Source organism: Babylonia areolata, chromosome 7 (genome assembly GCF_041734735.1).
Source record: "Babylonia areolata isolate BAREFJ2019XMU chromosome 7, ASM4173473v1, whole genome shotgun sequence".
NCBI classification, from domain to species: domain Eukaryota; kingdom Metazoa; phylum Mollusca; class Gastropoda; order Neogastropoda; family Buccinidae; genus Babylonia; species Babylonia areolata.
This window is the reverse complement of record NC_134882.1, coordinates 45,189,925-45,207,424: the sequence shown is the minus strand read 5'-3', so window position 1 is coordinate 45,207,424 and position 17,500 is coordinate 45,189,925. Positions and strand designations below refer to the sequence as shown.

General features: G+C 41.2%; 1 protein-coding gene across 1 annotated transcript in view; it reads right to left on the bottom strand.

Annotated features, from left to right (window-relative positions):
- LOC143284280 (uncharacterized) overlaps positions 1-17,500 on the bottom strand; it is a 42,367-nt gene that overhangs the window by 8,489 nt on the left and 16,378 nt on the right. The window contains exons 3-6 of the mRNA XM_076590973.1: positions 15,839-16,084; positions 4,029-4,231; positions 3,038-3,076; positions 678-1,928 (exon numbers count right to left, since the gene is read on the bottom strand). Coding sequence (XP_076447088.1) covers positions 678-1,928; positions 3,038-3,076; positions 4,029-4,231; positions 15,839-16,084 — 1,739 coding nt within the window. The remainder of the gene's footprint in view (positions 1-677; positions 1,929-3,037; positions 3,077-4,028; positions 4,232-15,838; positions 16,085-17,500) is intronic.

The following is a 17,500-nucleotide window of genomic DNA, read 5'->3' as shown; positions in this document are numbered from 1 at the left end:
GTTACTTTTCTGTTTTACTCCTTTCTGTTCTACTCTTTTATAATCGATAATCGATTCCTTCATTCCGTTAATTGTCGATTTTACTCTTTTTTATTCTACTGTTTTCCGTTTTGTTACCTTTTTCTATTCAACTCTTTCTGTTCTACTCTTTTTTTTTCTATGCTATTACTGTTTTATTCTGTTACTTTTCAAATCTACTCTTTCCTATCCTATTTCTTTTCAGTGTTTTTACTTTTCTGCTCAACTGTTTTCTATTAATTTTTATTACTTTTCTATTCTGTCACTTTTCTGCGCTATTTTTTTTCTGTTCTATTCTTTTTCTTAATTCTACCGTTTTCTATACTGCCACCGTTCTGTTCTACTCTTACCTATCCCATTACATACATTTCTATTCTACTGTTTTCCATTCTGTTACTTTTCCATTCTATTCTTACCCATCCCATTGATGTTTCTATTCTACTTTTTTTGTTTTTAACTTTTCTATTCCATTACTTTAAAAAAAAATTTTTCTCAAGGCCTGACTAAGCGCTTTGGGTTACGCTGCTGGTCAAGCATCTGCTTGGCAGATGTGGTGTAGCGTATATGGATTTGTCCGAACGCAGTGACGCCTCCTTGAGCTACTGAAACTGAAACTGAAACTATTCCATTACTGTTCTGTCCTGTTCCGATCTACTCACCAATCTGAGGGCCTCCATGAGGTCAGCCCCGTGCTGCTTCTTCTCCACGACGAAGTTAGTGCACTTGATAGACATGTCCTCCAGACTGTCCTGGCTAGAGGCGCTGCCCAGGACGTCGCCCAGGGTGTCCCACAGGTCAGCCAGGGCCGCCGTCAGCACCTTGAGGCAGTCCACGATCAGGGCCTCGCAGCTCCTCCTTGTGGCTCCCGCTGGGGGCGTTCTGGAGGAGGAGGAAGAAGAGGAGGAGGGGGTGGGGGAGGGGTAGGGGAGCGATGGTGAAGTTGTAGAGGCTTCGACAACTACCTCAAGGCCATCATCTCTTCTAGGATTGCCAGCGTCTGTCGGGTGGTGGTGGTGGTGGTGGTGGTTGTGATGGTGGTGGTGGTGGTGGTGGTGGGGCTTGAAAAAGGCGGGGTTGTTGTTGTTGTTGTTGTTGTTGTTGTTGTTGTTGCCGTGTGTTGGATCCAATCCTGCCCATGAGAGTGGGTTATGTGATAGGTGTGGGGCGTCGTCGTCATCGTCATCATTATCATTATCATCATCATTACCGGGGCTGGTGACTGGATGGTGACCTTGATATTCAGGTTCTGCGGAGTCAGAGTCAGAGTCAGCGTCAGAGTCAGACTGATCTCGACGATCGCGACCAGGCTCTTCTTCTTCGTCGTCATCATCATCATCATTATCATCGTCATCATCATTTTCACTCCCCAAATCAACCTGCAAAGATCGGAGAGACTGTTTGTGCTCAGGGTGGTCACCACCAGCATCACCCCACCGGTCATCTCGTCCAGGCTCATCAGCCCTGGAGCCCTCACTCCTGTCGGTCTCTTGTAACGAGAAGCGAGCGGCGGATTTCAGCTTCGTATCTGAAAGGCTCTGTTCCAGACTGGATCTTTTTTCAGCCTCCTCCTCCTCCTCCTCTTCCTCTTCCTCCCCCTTCCCCTCCCCCTCATCCTTTTCCGTAGAGAGTTCTTCGTTGTTTTTGCTGGAAGAAGGAGAAGTAGATGTAGAAGGAGGAGAAGGAGGAGAAGACGGAGACGACAAGTGATGGAAGGAAGGATGGGTGTGGTGGTGGTGGTGGTGATGGTGGTGGTGGAGGCTGGGGTGTTGGGGGTGGGGATGGAGGTGGGCGTGGTGGTGATGGTGGGTGGACGGCTGGAGGGAGGCCACGAGCTGGAGACCGGTGATGTTGAATCCTGTCGGGCGGTTGTCTGGGTCCTGGAGGAGCGTGTGCAACGCCATGTCGGCGTCCTGACGACAGAAGGTCATAGAAATAAGAGTATCAGTATCAGTGTCAGTATCAGTAGCTCAAGGAGGCGTCACTGCGTTCGGTCAACTCCATATACACTACACCACATCTGCCAAGCAGATGCCTGACCAGCAGCGTAACCCAACGCGCTTAGTCAGGCCTCTAGAAAAAACAAAACAAAAAAACAAAAATTAATAAAATAATAAAATAAATAGAAATAATAATAAAATAACAAAAAAATAAAAGATAAAAAAAAATTAAAAAATGAATAAAATAAAATAACAAAAAAAACAAAAAACCCAACAACAAAAAAGTAATAAAAATAAAACAAAATGAAATGAAATAAAATAACAAAAAAAGAAATAATAGAATAGAATAAAATAAAATTCAACAATTAAAAAAAAAAGAAGAAAAGATAAATACATAAAAATACTACTACTAATAATAATAATATTTATAAGGCGCAAACACACACACACACACACACACATAATCACACACACACACACACACTTACACACACACACACACGCACGCACGCACGCACGCACACACACACACACACACACACACACACACACACACACACACACACACACACACACACACACACACACACCCATACACAGAGAGAAATAGAACAGAAGGGAAAGGAAGGGAAAGGAAAGAAAGGTTAAGGGAAGAGTAGAGTAGAAAAAGAAAGAAGGTACCACTGGCGCGGCGTTCAAATGCTTAGAGCACAGGATCCCTCACATCAGAGAGTGAGAGGGTGGATGGGTGGGTGGGTGGGGAGAACAGACGAGTGCAGATCGATTTAAGAATGCAGGACATTTCGTGTAGGCTACATACAGGGAAATTGGACATGTAGAACAGATGGGATAGCACGGGGTTCACTGTAAAAATCTATATTCTCTCTCTCTCTCTCTCCCTCAGTGTCTCTGTCTCTGTCTTTGTCTGTCTGTCTGTCTGTCTGTCTCTCTCCCTCTGTATCTCTGTCTGTCTGTCTCTGTCTGACTGTCTCTGTCTGTTTCTCTGTGTCTGTGTCTGTCTCTCTGTCTGTCTGTCTGTCTGTCTCTCTCTCTCTCTCTCTCTCTCTCTTTCCAAGGCTTACCAAAGTGACGAGAATGACATCTTTCACAGTCGGTGCACCCTGAAAAACGGATACAAATACATGAATAAAAACATAATGGATAAAAATCGACTACCTCTTTTGTTACAGTATCGAACAGACCATCCTTTTTATCTTGATTTCACAAGCACACACACGGACACACACAGACACACACAGACACAGACACACACACACACACACACACACACACACACACACACACACAACACACACATACACACACTCACTCACTCACTCACTCATACACACACACATTCACTCACTTACTCTCTCTCTCACACACACACACACACACACACACACACACACACACACACACACACACACACACACTTTTTATCTTTTAGTTCGTTTCTATTCTTCTTAATTGATAAAATCAATATCTTACATTTTCTTATTATATCAAAAAACACGACTAAAATGTACGGGGAAAATGGCTGATATTTAACGAGTAACGTCCAGACTCAAGTCATCGATCCAGAGTGCAAATTACGTAAGGGGGCTGTCAGATCTAAATCACCTACATTCTAAGTTGACCTAAAATTATGTGTCGTTATGGCGGGTATGGGTTGTAAGTAAAGAGTGGCTTATTGGCGCATACGGACGGACAGACAGACAGACAGACAAGCGAAAAGCAAGAAAGTCGGACAAGGAAAACATAGACACCCACATCATGCGACACATTCTTGAATGAAATAGGTTGATCGAAAGAAGAATAAAGTAAGAAAAAACGAATAGATGGGTGGTGAGAGAGAGAGAGAGAGAGAGAGAGAGAGAGAGAGAGAGAGAGAGAGAGAGGGGGGGGGGGGGGGGGGGGGAGGAATACCCGGGGGTATAAACTAACCAGGGGTAGAGTTCGGCTATTACACCAAGCGCATTACCACAAGGCCAAAGCAAAAAACAAAACAAAGCAAGGCACAGCAAAAAACAAAAACAAACAAACAAACAAACAAACAAACGAAATCCTCACTCCGTGCACAACGCTGATGATGGCTTTAGCGTCCAGCCTCTCTACGTCGAGAACGAGGCAGATTTCTCGCCTCGGGTGCAGGGAGCCAATGATTTTGGAGATTTCGGTCACGTGGCCTCTGTCCCCTATGCGCCTGACGTCCAGCTCCAGGTAAAGCTCCCGAATGTTGATGGCCTGGAACAAGTCCTGGATCCTCATGAGGCCTGGGCAGAAAGAAAGAAAGAACGAACGAACGAATGAAATTTTATTTCAAGAGGGTAAGAGAATGAGCACAATTGCTTTTTTTTCTTTTTTTTTTTTTTTTTTTTAACATCCAGCCCGCCGAGGATGGGGTTAAGAAAAATGCATGTACAAAAGTAAATTCTTCAAAACAAAACAAAACAACAACAACAACAACAAAATCAATAAAAACCCGCACAATAAAACACTCCTTCCCCTCCAACAACAACAACAACAAAGAAAGAAGGAAGGAAAGGAAGGAGAGAAGAGTGCAAGAGAGTAAAGGAAAGAGAGAGAGAGAGAGAGAGAGGGGGGGGGGGAGAGAGAAGGGGAAGAACGATAAACAGACACAGAGAGAGATGGGGTGGGAGATAACGACAGACAGACAGATAGTGAGAGAGAGAGAGAGAGAGAGAGAGAGAGAGAGAGAGAGAGAGAGAGAGAGAGAGAGAGAGAGAGAGAGAGAGAAGGAAAAAAGAGGGAGAGAGACGACAGAAGAGAGAGAGAGAGAGAGAGAGAGAGAGAGAGAGAGAGAGAGAGAGAGAGAGAGAGAGTTGTCTAGTGTGTTTGTAATTCTTCCAAGAGTTACGAACGAGCACATTTTTAATACATTAAGCCAAGATTGCACAATGAGAATGGCCGAAAGATTATTTTACAATAAAACATCAAAGATTAAAAGAGTAGATTTGAAAAGGTCAGTTCTCGGAGAGAGAGAGAGAGAGAGAGAGAGAGAGAGAGAGAGAGAGAGAGAGAGAGAGAGAGAGAGAGACAGAGACAGAGACAGAGACAGAGACAGAGACACACACACAGAGACAGCAGAATTGAAATGAATTGAACTAAAAGGTTCATTCACATATAGGTTTCAACCCCAAGTGAAGGGGTTCACATGAACATTGTACAACTTAATAAATCAACACAAGCAAACGAGAATTAATGCAGATAACCAAGAACAACAAGAACAACAAAAACAACAACAACAATATATATATATATATATATATATATATATATATATATATATATATATATATATATATATATATCAGTTTAACGAATTAACTTTTTCTATAAGTTTGAAAGCCTTATACAGAAACAAGGAAAAATCAGGAACGTCTTTATTGTAGCTTGACATTAACAGACTCAATTTAATGAGAGAGATTGATAGAGAGAGAAAGAGACAGAGACAGAGACAGGCAGACAGACAGAGAGACAGCGACAGAGAGACAGAGATGGAGAGGGAAGGAGTGAGGGACTTTAATATCATAAAACATCAGTCATATCTCAAGCTGCACACACACACACACACGGCATAAACCAGTTAACAATTAAAGATGAAAGGAGCTATGCATGTAGGAAAAAAGCGATGACTGGAAAGCTTAAAAGCCTGCATAAAAAACAACAAGAACTTGCTTTTTGACGCATTCGAAACCAATCAGTTTCTGAAACATATTTCGTAACTTGACGTCCAAATCCGGACTTGGAAGACACTGACAGAGCATCATACAAAAAAAAAAAAAAAAAAAAAAAAAAAAAAGACAGAAAGAAAGAAAAAAAAGGAACAGAAAAAGGAAGTATTCGGGACACTCCAAATTTCAGACAAATGTGGAAGCAATGGTGCGCAATTTCTGACTGAAGCGGTTAATAGAACTGACAGTAACGATTAGTTTCTCAAACGCATCGCAGAATATAATTTGTGTATTCAATTGTTCCGTTTTATTTTGTTGTTGTTGTTGTTTATTAGATGATTGCTTGGCGAGTTTACTATTTTTTTGTTGCTTTTGTGTATGGAATGATTTTCTTTCCAATATATGTTGGTTGTTTTTTTGTTTTGTTTTTTTCCAAAAAGCCGTTTACATTCATAAAACAAAACGCAGCATGCACAAGCAACTATATTGACACGAGCACAACGTCACACACACACACACACACACACACACACACACACACACACACACACACACAGACAGGGATAGATCTCTCTCTCTCTCTCTCTCTCTCTCTCTCTCTGTTTATATATATATATATATATATATATATATATATATATATATATATATATATATATATATATATATATAAACTATATACATTTTGACGGATTGAAAGACACAAAGGTAGACACGAATACAGCTACAAAGAAAAAAAAAAAAAAAAGGAGAAAAACAGAAAACGACAGAAGGTAACCGAACGTCACGAGAAATCCGTTTATTAAAACCTGATCCGGAAGAGAAAGGCAGATAAGAGAGGAAAAAGAAAGAAATGCCAGTCGTATCTTGAACTCCACACAGCACAGAAACGCCCATTTTATTAATTTATTTTATTTTGTTTTACTTTATTTTATTTTATTTTATTTTATTTATTTTATTTTTTTTTTTTTTTTGCTAGATGACTTGTTGAAGAGGGGAGGTAGAGATGCGTGGCATGTGATAGATTCCAGAACACCTGTTTAAAAAAAAAAAAAAAAAAAAAAAAAAAATCCCACAAAAAAAAAAAAAAAAAAAAAAAAAAAAAAAAAAAAAAATCCCACGCAAAAAAAAAAAAAAAAAAAAAAAAAAAAAAAGCCTGACTGTTTTATCACCTTCCTTCCAACAAACAGAAGGTCGCTGACACGGACATAGGAGAAGGAGCAGGGGAGCATACAACGATAATAAGACCGTGCACAGAAAAGGAAAGAGGAAGTCTGTGGTGCCTGAGACAAGACACTACACTGAAGAAAACATGAAAGCAACGAAGAGCTCGTGCAATCCGTGGTGGGTTTTTTTTTTTTTTTTTTTTTTTTTTTTTTTTTTGTACAGGCTGAAATTACCTTATCGATTTGTCTGCACGGCAAAGTCTAAGGCGCCGATTTTTTTTGATTTTTTTTATTTTTTATTATTATTTTTTTTATTATTCATATCTGGGCACTGCACATTTTCATCCGCCACCCCCCCGACCCCTCCCCCCCCCCCCACCCCTCCCCCGCCCCCCTAACCCCCCACGCCCCCATTTTGCGTATGTCTCTCTTGCATTTCCTATACAACTGCGTGCATTTGGATAAGTGAGACACGCAGAGAGAGGGGGGGCCAGGATTATTCAAAGGGGTGGCTCAGACGTACCAACCATCACAATATTGGTCGCCAGAGAGCATAATCGGCACACGCATGCAGACATCTCAGTCTTGCAAAGCCTCGCTCTGACCTCGTTGCCTTCACCTTTTGACCCGACCTTTCGCAACTGATGCGCGCGCAGATTATTTATAATAAGCATAAGAAACGCGATGGCAACAGCAGCAGATTTTAAACGTGTTTAAAAAAAAAAAAAAAAAATCAAGCATGCTGAATATTATTTCCCGAAATGGTAAAATCTGAGGGGAAAAACGGCTATTCTTTTTTTTCGTTGCCGAGAATCAATATCGTTTTAATAATGAAAGCTGGGTAGCTAAACACGCTGAGAATCGCGCGCTTCCACATGGTCATTACCAGTCGTGATCCTGTAACCTCGCTCATGTCTTGGTCAGTCGGTCAAACAAACATTGATGCAGAGAAAAAGAAGAGATAACAAAAAAAGAAAAAAAAAAAAAAAATCAACAACATCCCCAACCCCCCCCCCCCCCCCCCCCCCCCCCCCCCCCCCCCCCCACCCCTCCCTCCCAACCCCGACCTATTCTGCAGTCATTGCGCGCGTTGGTAGCTCATGATTAATATGATTGAGCTCACTGTTGTGTTGTTATGGTAGCTCATCGCTCTTCGCTTTTGCTTGCTGGAATATACCACCTGCACCACATGCTATCGTTTTTATTGTTGAACCAACTTGGTACAAAACACCACCACCACCACCACCACCATCAACACCACCACCACCACCAACAACAACAACGCAAAAACAATCAGGAATCACCTATTCCAAGGGAATGATAAAGTACGATTCAGCGAGGACAGCAACAGGAAAAATATTTCTAAGGGATTAGAGACTTTTTTTCACTGTTCATTTTATTTTATTTTATTTTTTTTTTTTTTTAAGGCGCCATCAATATTAAGGAAAAGTCTCGGAAAGCTATCACAGACGGCTTTCAGACATGGATAGGTATTGTTAATTAATCAAGCCTGGAAACGTGATATCTGTAGAGAACTGCTAACAACAGAAGAAGACCTGGAAAATCGCATGGAACAAAGAGATTAGAAAGGGAGAAGGAAAAGAAAGGAGAAATTGAAGATGGACAGATGCTTGGCTGCATCGTAAATCGATTTGTATTACTCGTTTACATTGTGCACGTGTATCTGGAGAGAAATAATTGCCACGGCATTTCAGTTCCTTCCCATTATTTTCTGATCTAATTCTTGTTTTTGTTTTGCTTTGTTTTTGTTGTTTTTTTAATGTCAGTCGGGGCATGTGTGGTGGTTTGACATGTTGGTAATGGGGATGGCACTTGAATAATGGACGAGTGGGTGGAAAATAGAGAGAGGGAGATGGGGTGGGGGGCAAAAACAGAGAGAGAGAGAGAGAGATATAGATAGATAGATAGATATAGAGAGAGTGTGTGTATGTGTGTGTGTGTGTGTGTGTGTGTGTGTGTGTGTGTGTCTGTCTGTATCTGTGTTCGTGTTTGTATAAAGAGAGAGAGAAAGGGACGCAGGGATGAAAATACTGAATCAGAATCAGAGAGTAAGACACTACAAACACACATAAGCAGACAGACGGAGATTAAGACAGAGAGCTTGAAGCTCAACACAGAGAGAGTGAATGAGAGAGAGAGAGAGAGAGAGAGAGAGAGAGAGAGAGAGAGAGAGAGAGAGAGAGAGAGAGAGAGAGATTCAAAAACTTTAGCAGACGGAGGTTAAGATAGAGAGCTTGAAGCTCAACACAGAGAGAGAGAGAGATTCAAGATTCAAGATTCAAGATGGTTTATTCATGTATAGGCCTAGGCCCCTTATGAAGGGGAATGTGAACATTATTTTACAAACAATACATCACGACACTGTGAGCATCAATAAACACAGTCAAACAAAAATATACCAGCATTACAGTTCAATGTGTAGGACAATAAAAGAAAAAAAAACAACAAAAAACAAACAAACAAACAAACAAAAGAATACATACAGCATTTTCACGAAGTAGCCATTTCTCTGAATTTGAAAGCTTTGTATAGAAATAGTGAAAATTTGCGAACAACTTCAGGGGAAGTAGATGACATCAATAAGTTCAATTTAAACAACGTAGGTTTACTATAATATTTAGGCTGAATAAACTCCTCTCGAATGTTCCTTAAAACTGGACAGCAAAGAACAAAGTGTATCTCATTTTCTTGTGATTCTTTACATAATGGACAGGTCAGATCACTGTCGTTACATGTTCTGTATCTGTAATGATGGACCGCTAATTCTGTAATGCCAAATCTAAATCTTGTTGTCATATATTTTAAATGTCTATCCATATTCAACACTAAGTAAGGTTTCAGATCAGACACACTGCAAAAATTCTTATAGAAACTAAATCTTTCACTATTCTGAATATGATCAGACCACTTCTGCCATCTACAATCAATTAGACGTTGTCGAAACACACCGATAAACGCCTGGATGCTACCAACACCTTGGTTTAACCAAACAAATCCAAATCCATATTCAAACAAACAATGGCGAATCTTGGTTACCCAGTTCACTCTGCCTCTAGTATCTAAATCATATAGCATATCATAAGCTTTGCGGGGTATTCTGTTATGATCCATTTGAAGTAATCTAAACCAATAACGTATACACCTTACTGCAGAAACTAGATATAACGGGTATCGATTCGTTTCACCATATACTAAGTCATTTGGCGTTTGCCTATCTACTCCTAAAAATCTCTTTAATGCAAAAGTGTGGACTGATTCACAGTGAACAGCAGCTTTGTCTAGACCCCACAATTCAGAGCCGTATTGCACAACAGGCTGCACTTGTGTGTCAAATAATTTGATAAACAAATCAAAGGAAACATTATTGAGCATATGCAACTTTTTCATAATACAAATCAATGCATTTTTGGCTCTGCTTGCTAGATCTTTGCATGCCCCAACGAAACTCAAGCGTGTGGAGAAAAATATGCCCAGATATTTGTAAACATTGACAACTGGCATCAAACTACCATCATACACCCATCTTTCTCTGCTGCTCAAGTAGCCACCCTTACGAAATACTATGATATTACTTTTCAACATATTAACTTTTAATTGGAGTGAAACTGCTGCATGGTGAAGGTTGTTCAACTGTGTTTGTAACCCTATAACAGTTTCTGAAATCAGAATAACATCATCAGCTAACAAAAGTATGAATAATTCAAAAGAATCAATCGGAAACAAAGCCCCATGTCTTCCATTATTAATTACTTGGATTGCTAAATCATTAATGAATAAAGAAAACAAAATTGGACTGCAGGCATCTCCCTGTCTAACCCCAGCTGTACAGTTAATGAATTCAGTCAGTTTAGCGCCGCAGCGAACTCTAGATCTTACTACATTATACATGCTTTTTACACATTTGTAAAGTTTACCTCTTATACCATTCCTAAGTAGAACTGGCCACAAAAGATTACGATTAACAGAATCAAATGCCTTTTCGAAATCAATGAAAGCAACATACAACTTACGATTAAACGAAAACTGTTTCTGTACTAATGCAAGCAACGTAAACATGTGGTCTACAGTAGAGTATCCTTTTTTAAAACCGGCTTGGTGGTCACCTGTGATGTCATTTTCATCCACCCATTCTTGCAATCTCTTATTGATAATCATTCCATATAATTTACCACTTATGTCACTTAGGGAAATACCTCTATAGTTATTGGGATTATTTACATCACCTTTCTTATAAATGGGCAAAATTATTGATTCAATCCAGTTAATGGGGTAAATACCCTTTTCAAATAATTTATTGAATAATTTAAGAAAGAAAGGAACTATATGATCAGTGCAATTCTTAAACAGTTCACCAATGATTCCATCAGGGCCAGCTGCTTTACCATTTTTAAGTTTCCTTATTGCCAGCAGTACCTCTTCTTTAGATATTGGTCTATTCATGTATTGATCTGTGTCATCATCAAGTATATCATCATCATGTACAGCTTCATTTTCCACATTATCTACATTTGGTTGTAACAACTGCTGAAAATGTTTAAACCAAGTATCTATTTCAATGTTATGTCTTGGTTGTTTTCTTTTAAAAGAGAGTTTACTGATATTATTCCAAAATTCCTTTTGACAATCTATAGAAGCTACAAGCTTATCTATTAAAGATCTATTAAATTCTTTCTTTTTTCTCTTTATCAAATGTTTATACTCTCTTCTCGCAATCAAATAAACATCCACGTCTTCTGTTTTTAATGTCCGTCGACAAACTCTTAACAAAGACCTTACGTTTCTTTTACTCATGGTACACTCTTGATCAAACCAATCATCACGTGCCTTCTTGTTATTGACACGCACACATTTTTTCATACATTCTGCACTTTCTTTTATACATTCATTAAACAATAACAATGCATCATTTACATCCACATCTATTAAATCTATTGCATTATCAATTTTAGTTCTCATTTCATCATTCCTTAGAGTATCACGAAACAAATCAGCATATTCCTCATTCCATATAATTTTTTCAATGACTATGTCTTGCTCTTGTTCAGTGACATCAAGATTCTTCCCTTTAGGAAAAACAACATGGAGTATAAGTGGTAAATGATCAGAATCAATGCGTTCAGACACAATTAATTCACTTGAATCAAATACAATGGTGAAAAGTTCTTTTGAAAATATAAAATAATCATTGACACTGCTTCCAGCTTCAGAAATATATGTATAGCGACCTTCACGGTCGCCCTCACATACACCATTCAAAATATTCAAACCTAAAGCAGTGCACATATTCAGCAGTAATTTTCCATAATTATTTAAGAAACAATCTTCAGAACGCCGAGATGTACTAACAGACCTACTGTCATGCTGCATAATAAAATCATCTTTCACAGACAGATCTTGACAGATGTTTGAAGTCCTACTATTCAAATCACCATTTAATATAACATAAGCATCGTGTGCCAATAAACAATCAGTCAGACAGTCTTCAAGTATACAAATCCCATTATCAATATCAAAATAAGTATAAAAAGGAGAGCTTTCTGGGGGAATATACGAGCAAAAATACAATATATCTTTATCAAGACCAAATAACATCTTATCAATCAGAAATACACAAAAATTAGAATGAGTCACATCAATATTTTTAACAAAATGACAAAATTCATCCTTTATCAAACAAATCACTCCACCTGATCGTCTCCCTTGTTTGGTGAACTTAACAGCTGATTTACAAAATAAAGTGTAGCCAGGAAACATATCTGATCGGCACTCTTCCATGAAAGTCTCAACCAGACAAATAAAATCAAACTTAAAGATAAACGACAAAAAATCAGGATCAATAAGTTTCGAACACAATCCGTTGACATTCCACAGTAAGAAAGAAAAAGGTTTATTTACATTCTGTGTGTCATGTGTGTCAAACGAACACACCGTGCTTGCCTCTTGTCTGCACGTGCAATCAGACGTCAGATTCACAGAGCTGTTCTGGTTCACCGAGCAGAGCTCAGCGCTGTCACTGACACCAGTGACAGGCAAATGCACCGGTGTTACCGTTTCCAGCTTCCCTTTCTCTCTCACACCCAGGGAGGGACATTTTTCATCAACTGGCCGGCCGTTTCCCTATTTGCTTTCTTTCAGACCAAGACGGTCATCCAGAAAGAATTTCTTGCCATCGATGATTAAATGATCAAAGACCATTACAGCCCTTTTCCCTTCCTCCCTTGCCCTCTTCAGGTGGGGTGACAGCTGACGCCTGATCTCCCTGACACGCAAAGAGAAATCTTCTCCCACAAAAATACTGCTGCCTTTCAGTTTCTTTTTTGCTTTCAAAACTTTTACCTTATCCTTATAAAAGGAGCAGCATGCAATAATTGGGGAGTCAGGCTTTGCATTCAGTCTGTGAACGCGCTCGAACTCAACGTCATCGACCATGTCCAATTTATCAGTAAAAACATCCCTCAGTTTCCCTTCAGCTTGCTCATTTGTTTCATTTTGACCTCTTGAAATGCCATAAAAGATGAGGTTATTTCGTTTAGACCTTCCTTCTAGATCGTCAGTTTTTCTTTCCAGTTGATCTACTCGGTCCAAAAGATCAGAGTTTTGCTTAGCTAGATCCATGTTTTCTTTTTTCAAAGTGTCCACCTCCTCCCTCAGATTCTTTAAGTCAGTGTACAGGGTGCCATACTGTTCTTTCAGCTCTTTCATACTGTCATTCATGCCATCAAACCTACTGTCCATGCCGTCAAACCTGCAGTTTATAGTCTGTAGCATACTCATCAGATCTGCGAGTGAAGGCTCCTGGGGAGAAGGGGGCGTCGCCTGTCCTCTGTCCGGAGTTCCGCCAGTCCTGTCCACTCCAGTCACACGTCCCGCACTGCCGAGTCTGGTCTGCCGCAGGCTGTCCGTCTTGGGTCCTGGTCCCGGGTTCTGCTCCACGTCTCCACAGCGAAGAAGCAGACTGCCCCAAAACAAGTAGGTGAGGGTCAAGCCAAGGATGACACCGGCTAACCTGGTTTTCGGTCTCAACATGGCGATACGAGTGGCCGCCTTCTCTCTTGCCCGCTTCGCCATGAAGAATACGAAAATCGACGCGAAGGAGCCACAAACCGCCCTAAAGGAAAGCGGTACCGATGGCATGGTACTGGAGGTGACTATTTGCAGATTTCTGGCCTTGTACTGTGTCTGTTTCCGTCACGATAGACAAAAGTGACAGAGCTCTGCAAAGTGCGTCTGCACTGGCCCGTGTCACGGTGAGAGAGAGAGAGAGAGAGAGAGAGAGAGAGAGAGAGAGAGAGAGAGTGAGAGAGAGAGAGAGAAAGACAGAGAGACAGAGAGAGAGAACGAGAGACAGACAGGCAGACAGACAGACAGAGACAAAGACAGACAGACAGACAAAAACAGAGAGAGACAGAGATGGAATGGAATGGAGAGTGAAGAGAGGAGGGAGAGAAGGAAAAGGAAATATTTCGGACGAGGAAGGAAGAAATAACCTTTAAGAAATCTAAATGGCATTCGTCTTATCCTTTTTATTTTTTTTTATATTTTATTTATTTTTTTGTGTGCATTTTCCACCTCCCTCTTTCTTTTCAATGATGAATGTGACGTGTTAATGGCAAGCTTGCATATGGGTGTGGAGGTTTGAAGATCTTCCGTCAGCTTTGATGGATGGATGGGGCATTGGGTTATTGGGTCAGTAGGAAAGAAGTAGCGATGAATCTGGTGGGCAGGGGAAACCCTTTTTTTGTCTGTCTGTCTGTGTGTCTGTGTGTCTGCGTGTCTGTCTCTCTCTCTCTCTCTCTCTCTCTCTCTCTCTCTCTCTCTCTCTCTCTCTCTCTCTCTCCCTCTTCATATTCAGCATCCAGACTCCCATTAAGATCTGCATAAAGCCGTCAGCTGTGTGTATATTCCAAGTTGCATCCTGTGAAAAAAAAAACAAACCGATGACTAAAGAAACCACTTTAACATGATGTCACACTCGAACCCATCATACCACGAACACACAGCATGACAAATATATAATACATAGCATACAAATATAACCTAGCACAGAAGACAGACATAATCTTGGATAATTATATACATAGTATAGCATACAGGCATGCATACGTATAAGCATGCATACGCGAACACACACACACACACGCGCGCGCGCGCACGCACACACACGGACACACATTCACACGCATCCACACGCATGCACACATACACAAGCACGCTTGCACAAACAGGTACACGTGCATGCATGCACACACTCATACACATACATTCAATACAAATATGCATGCGCACAGAGGCATAAACACAACCCCACCACCCCCACCACACAGGTAGCTATTCGCACACACACACACACACACACACACACACACACACACACACACACACACACACACACACACACACATGCACACACGCACTAGTGATTATATATTTATTTGCGATATGCTAAAATATCATATACCTGTGTGTGAAGAATTCTTGGACTGATCACAGTCTGATTTTTTTTTTTTTTTTTTTTTTCCAAATCTATGTAAAATAGTCTAACTGGATTGTTGGCATAACCTTTGAATGTTTCCATTTTATTTTATTTTTTATTTTTTGGTCATCACTTTCTTCTTCTTTTTTATGCCTATATGTTTTAGAGTTGGAAAGTTATTCACATAGTCAGATTGTTGTTGTGTTAACAGTATTGTGAACAGTATTGTTTTCATCCCTTTCCCTTCCCGTCCCCCCACCCCCGCACCCTCCCTCCCCCGTCCTTTTATTTTCCATGTCTAATATCACTTAATGTGAACAGACAATAAATGAAATTGAACACACACACACACACACACACACACACACACACGCAACCCCCCCCCCCCCCCCCCCCCCCCCCCCCCACACACACACACTGCCCCGGCCTCCCCCTACACCCGAGATCCCCCCCCCCAACACCCCCCCCCGCCACCCCCATCCCCCCATCTCCCACCCCCCCACCGAGTCCCCTTTTGACCCCTACCTTCATCAGAGTCATACATGTAGAGAGCTGACGAGCACCCTTGGTGATGCAACAGGTCCACCACTGCCGCCATGACTGGGGGCCGGAGGGAGAGCTGGAAGGGGGCGGGGGAGGTGACGTTCTGCGAGGAGCCCAGGCTGAGGAAGGGCACGTGGAAGGTGGCGCTGTAGGACTGGATGGTGGGCAGGGAGGAGGCGTTGGTGACGCCCACGATGGCGATGACGTCATGGGCGATCAGGTCGCACACTGTGAGGAAAAGGGGCGAAAAAAAAGATGGACTTGCGAACGTGGTGGGGTATGATGATGATGATATGTTTTTTTTTGTTAATTCTACGACTAACTACTCTACTACAACCGATCTACTACTACTACTACTACTACTACTACTACTACTACTACTACTACTACTACTACTACTACTACTAGTAATAATGAGAAGGAGCAGAATCAGAAGAAGGAGGAGGAGGGGGATGTGATGAAGAAGAAGAAGAAGAAGAAGAAGAAGAAGAAGAAGAAGAAGAAGAAGAATGTAATGAAAAAAGTATGTAATGAAGAAATGAAGAAACAGTCACGGAGAAATAGCTGAAAATGTCTTGGTCTCTTTTTTCTTTTTTTTTTTTTTTTTTTTTTTTTTGCTTTGTTTTGTTTGTGTCAGATTTTGCGCAAGTTGTGGCAGGCTGCAAATAGTCTGTTTTCTTTCCATCAGGCCAATGACAGTTGTGCGTGTGTACAGGAGGGAGGGAGGAGGCTGGGTGTGTGTGTGTGTGTGGGTGGGGGGGGGGGGGGGGGGGGGGGGAGGGGAACACTTTTTTACACTAATATTCACATGCATTTCCTTTCCTTTATCCACTACTTTACTCCTTTCCGTCTAAAAAAATCTTATAGTGAATAGACGTTAAACTGAAGGAAACACACACACACACACACACACACACACACACACACACACACACACACACACACACACACACACACACACACTAGGTTCTTTTTGCCTCTTCTCGAAAAAATTACAAATGTCGTTCTAGGCTAGCTTGAAATGAACCGCACGGGTGACGGGCACAAAAGCCGAGTGGTTAAAGGGTTGAACTTTCAATCTGAGGGTCCCAGGTTCGAATCTCGGTGACGGCGCCTGGTGGGCAAAGGATGGTAAAGGATGGAGATTTTTCCGATCTCCCAGTTCAACACATGTGCAGTCCTGCTAGTGCCTGAACCCCCTTCGTGTGTTTACAGCACGCAGAAGATCAAATGCGCACGTGAAAGATCCTGTCATCCATTGTCAGCGATCTGCAAAGTACCCTGGAGAATTATTCCAGGATAGCCCAGTACGACTAGTGGGTAAAAATCTAGCGGGAGGGTGAGCGAGCGGAAGTGAGGGGGTGGATGGTCGTTTGAGGCTGTGTAACATAAGTCCTCATCCCTAGTTCATGCCACAGCGCTGTTTATTGATAAATATATTTATCTATTTATCTATTCATTTATTCACAACTATAATGTGTGCGGATAAAAACCGTGTGCAGTCTTGGGTGAAGGAAAACATTCAGTATATAACTCCTCAATCTTTGTGCTAAGTCTATTTGCTCTCTCTCTCTCTCTCTCTCTCTCTCTCTCTCTCTCTCTCTCTCTCTCTCTCTCTCTCTCTCTCTCTCAGCCCTTGAAAAG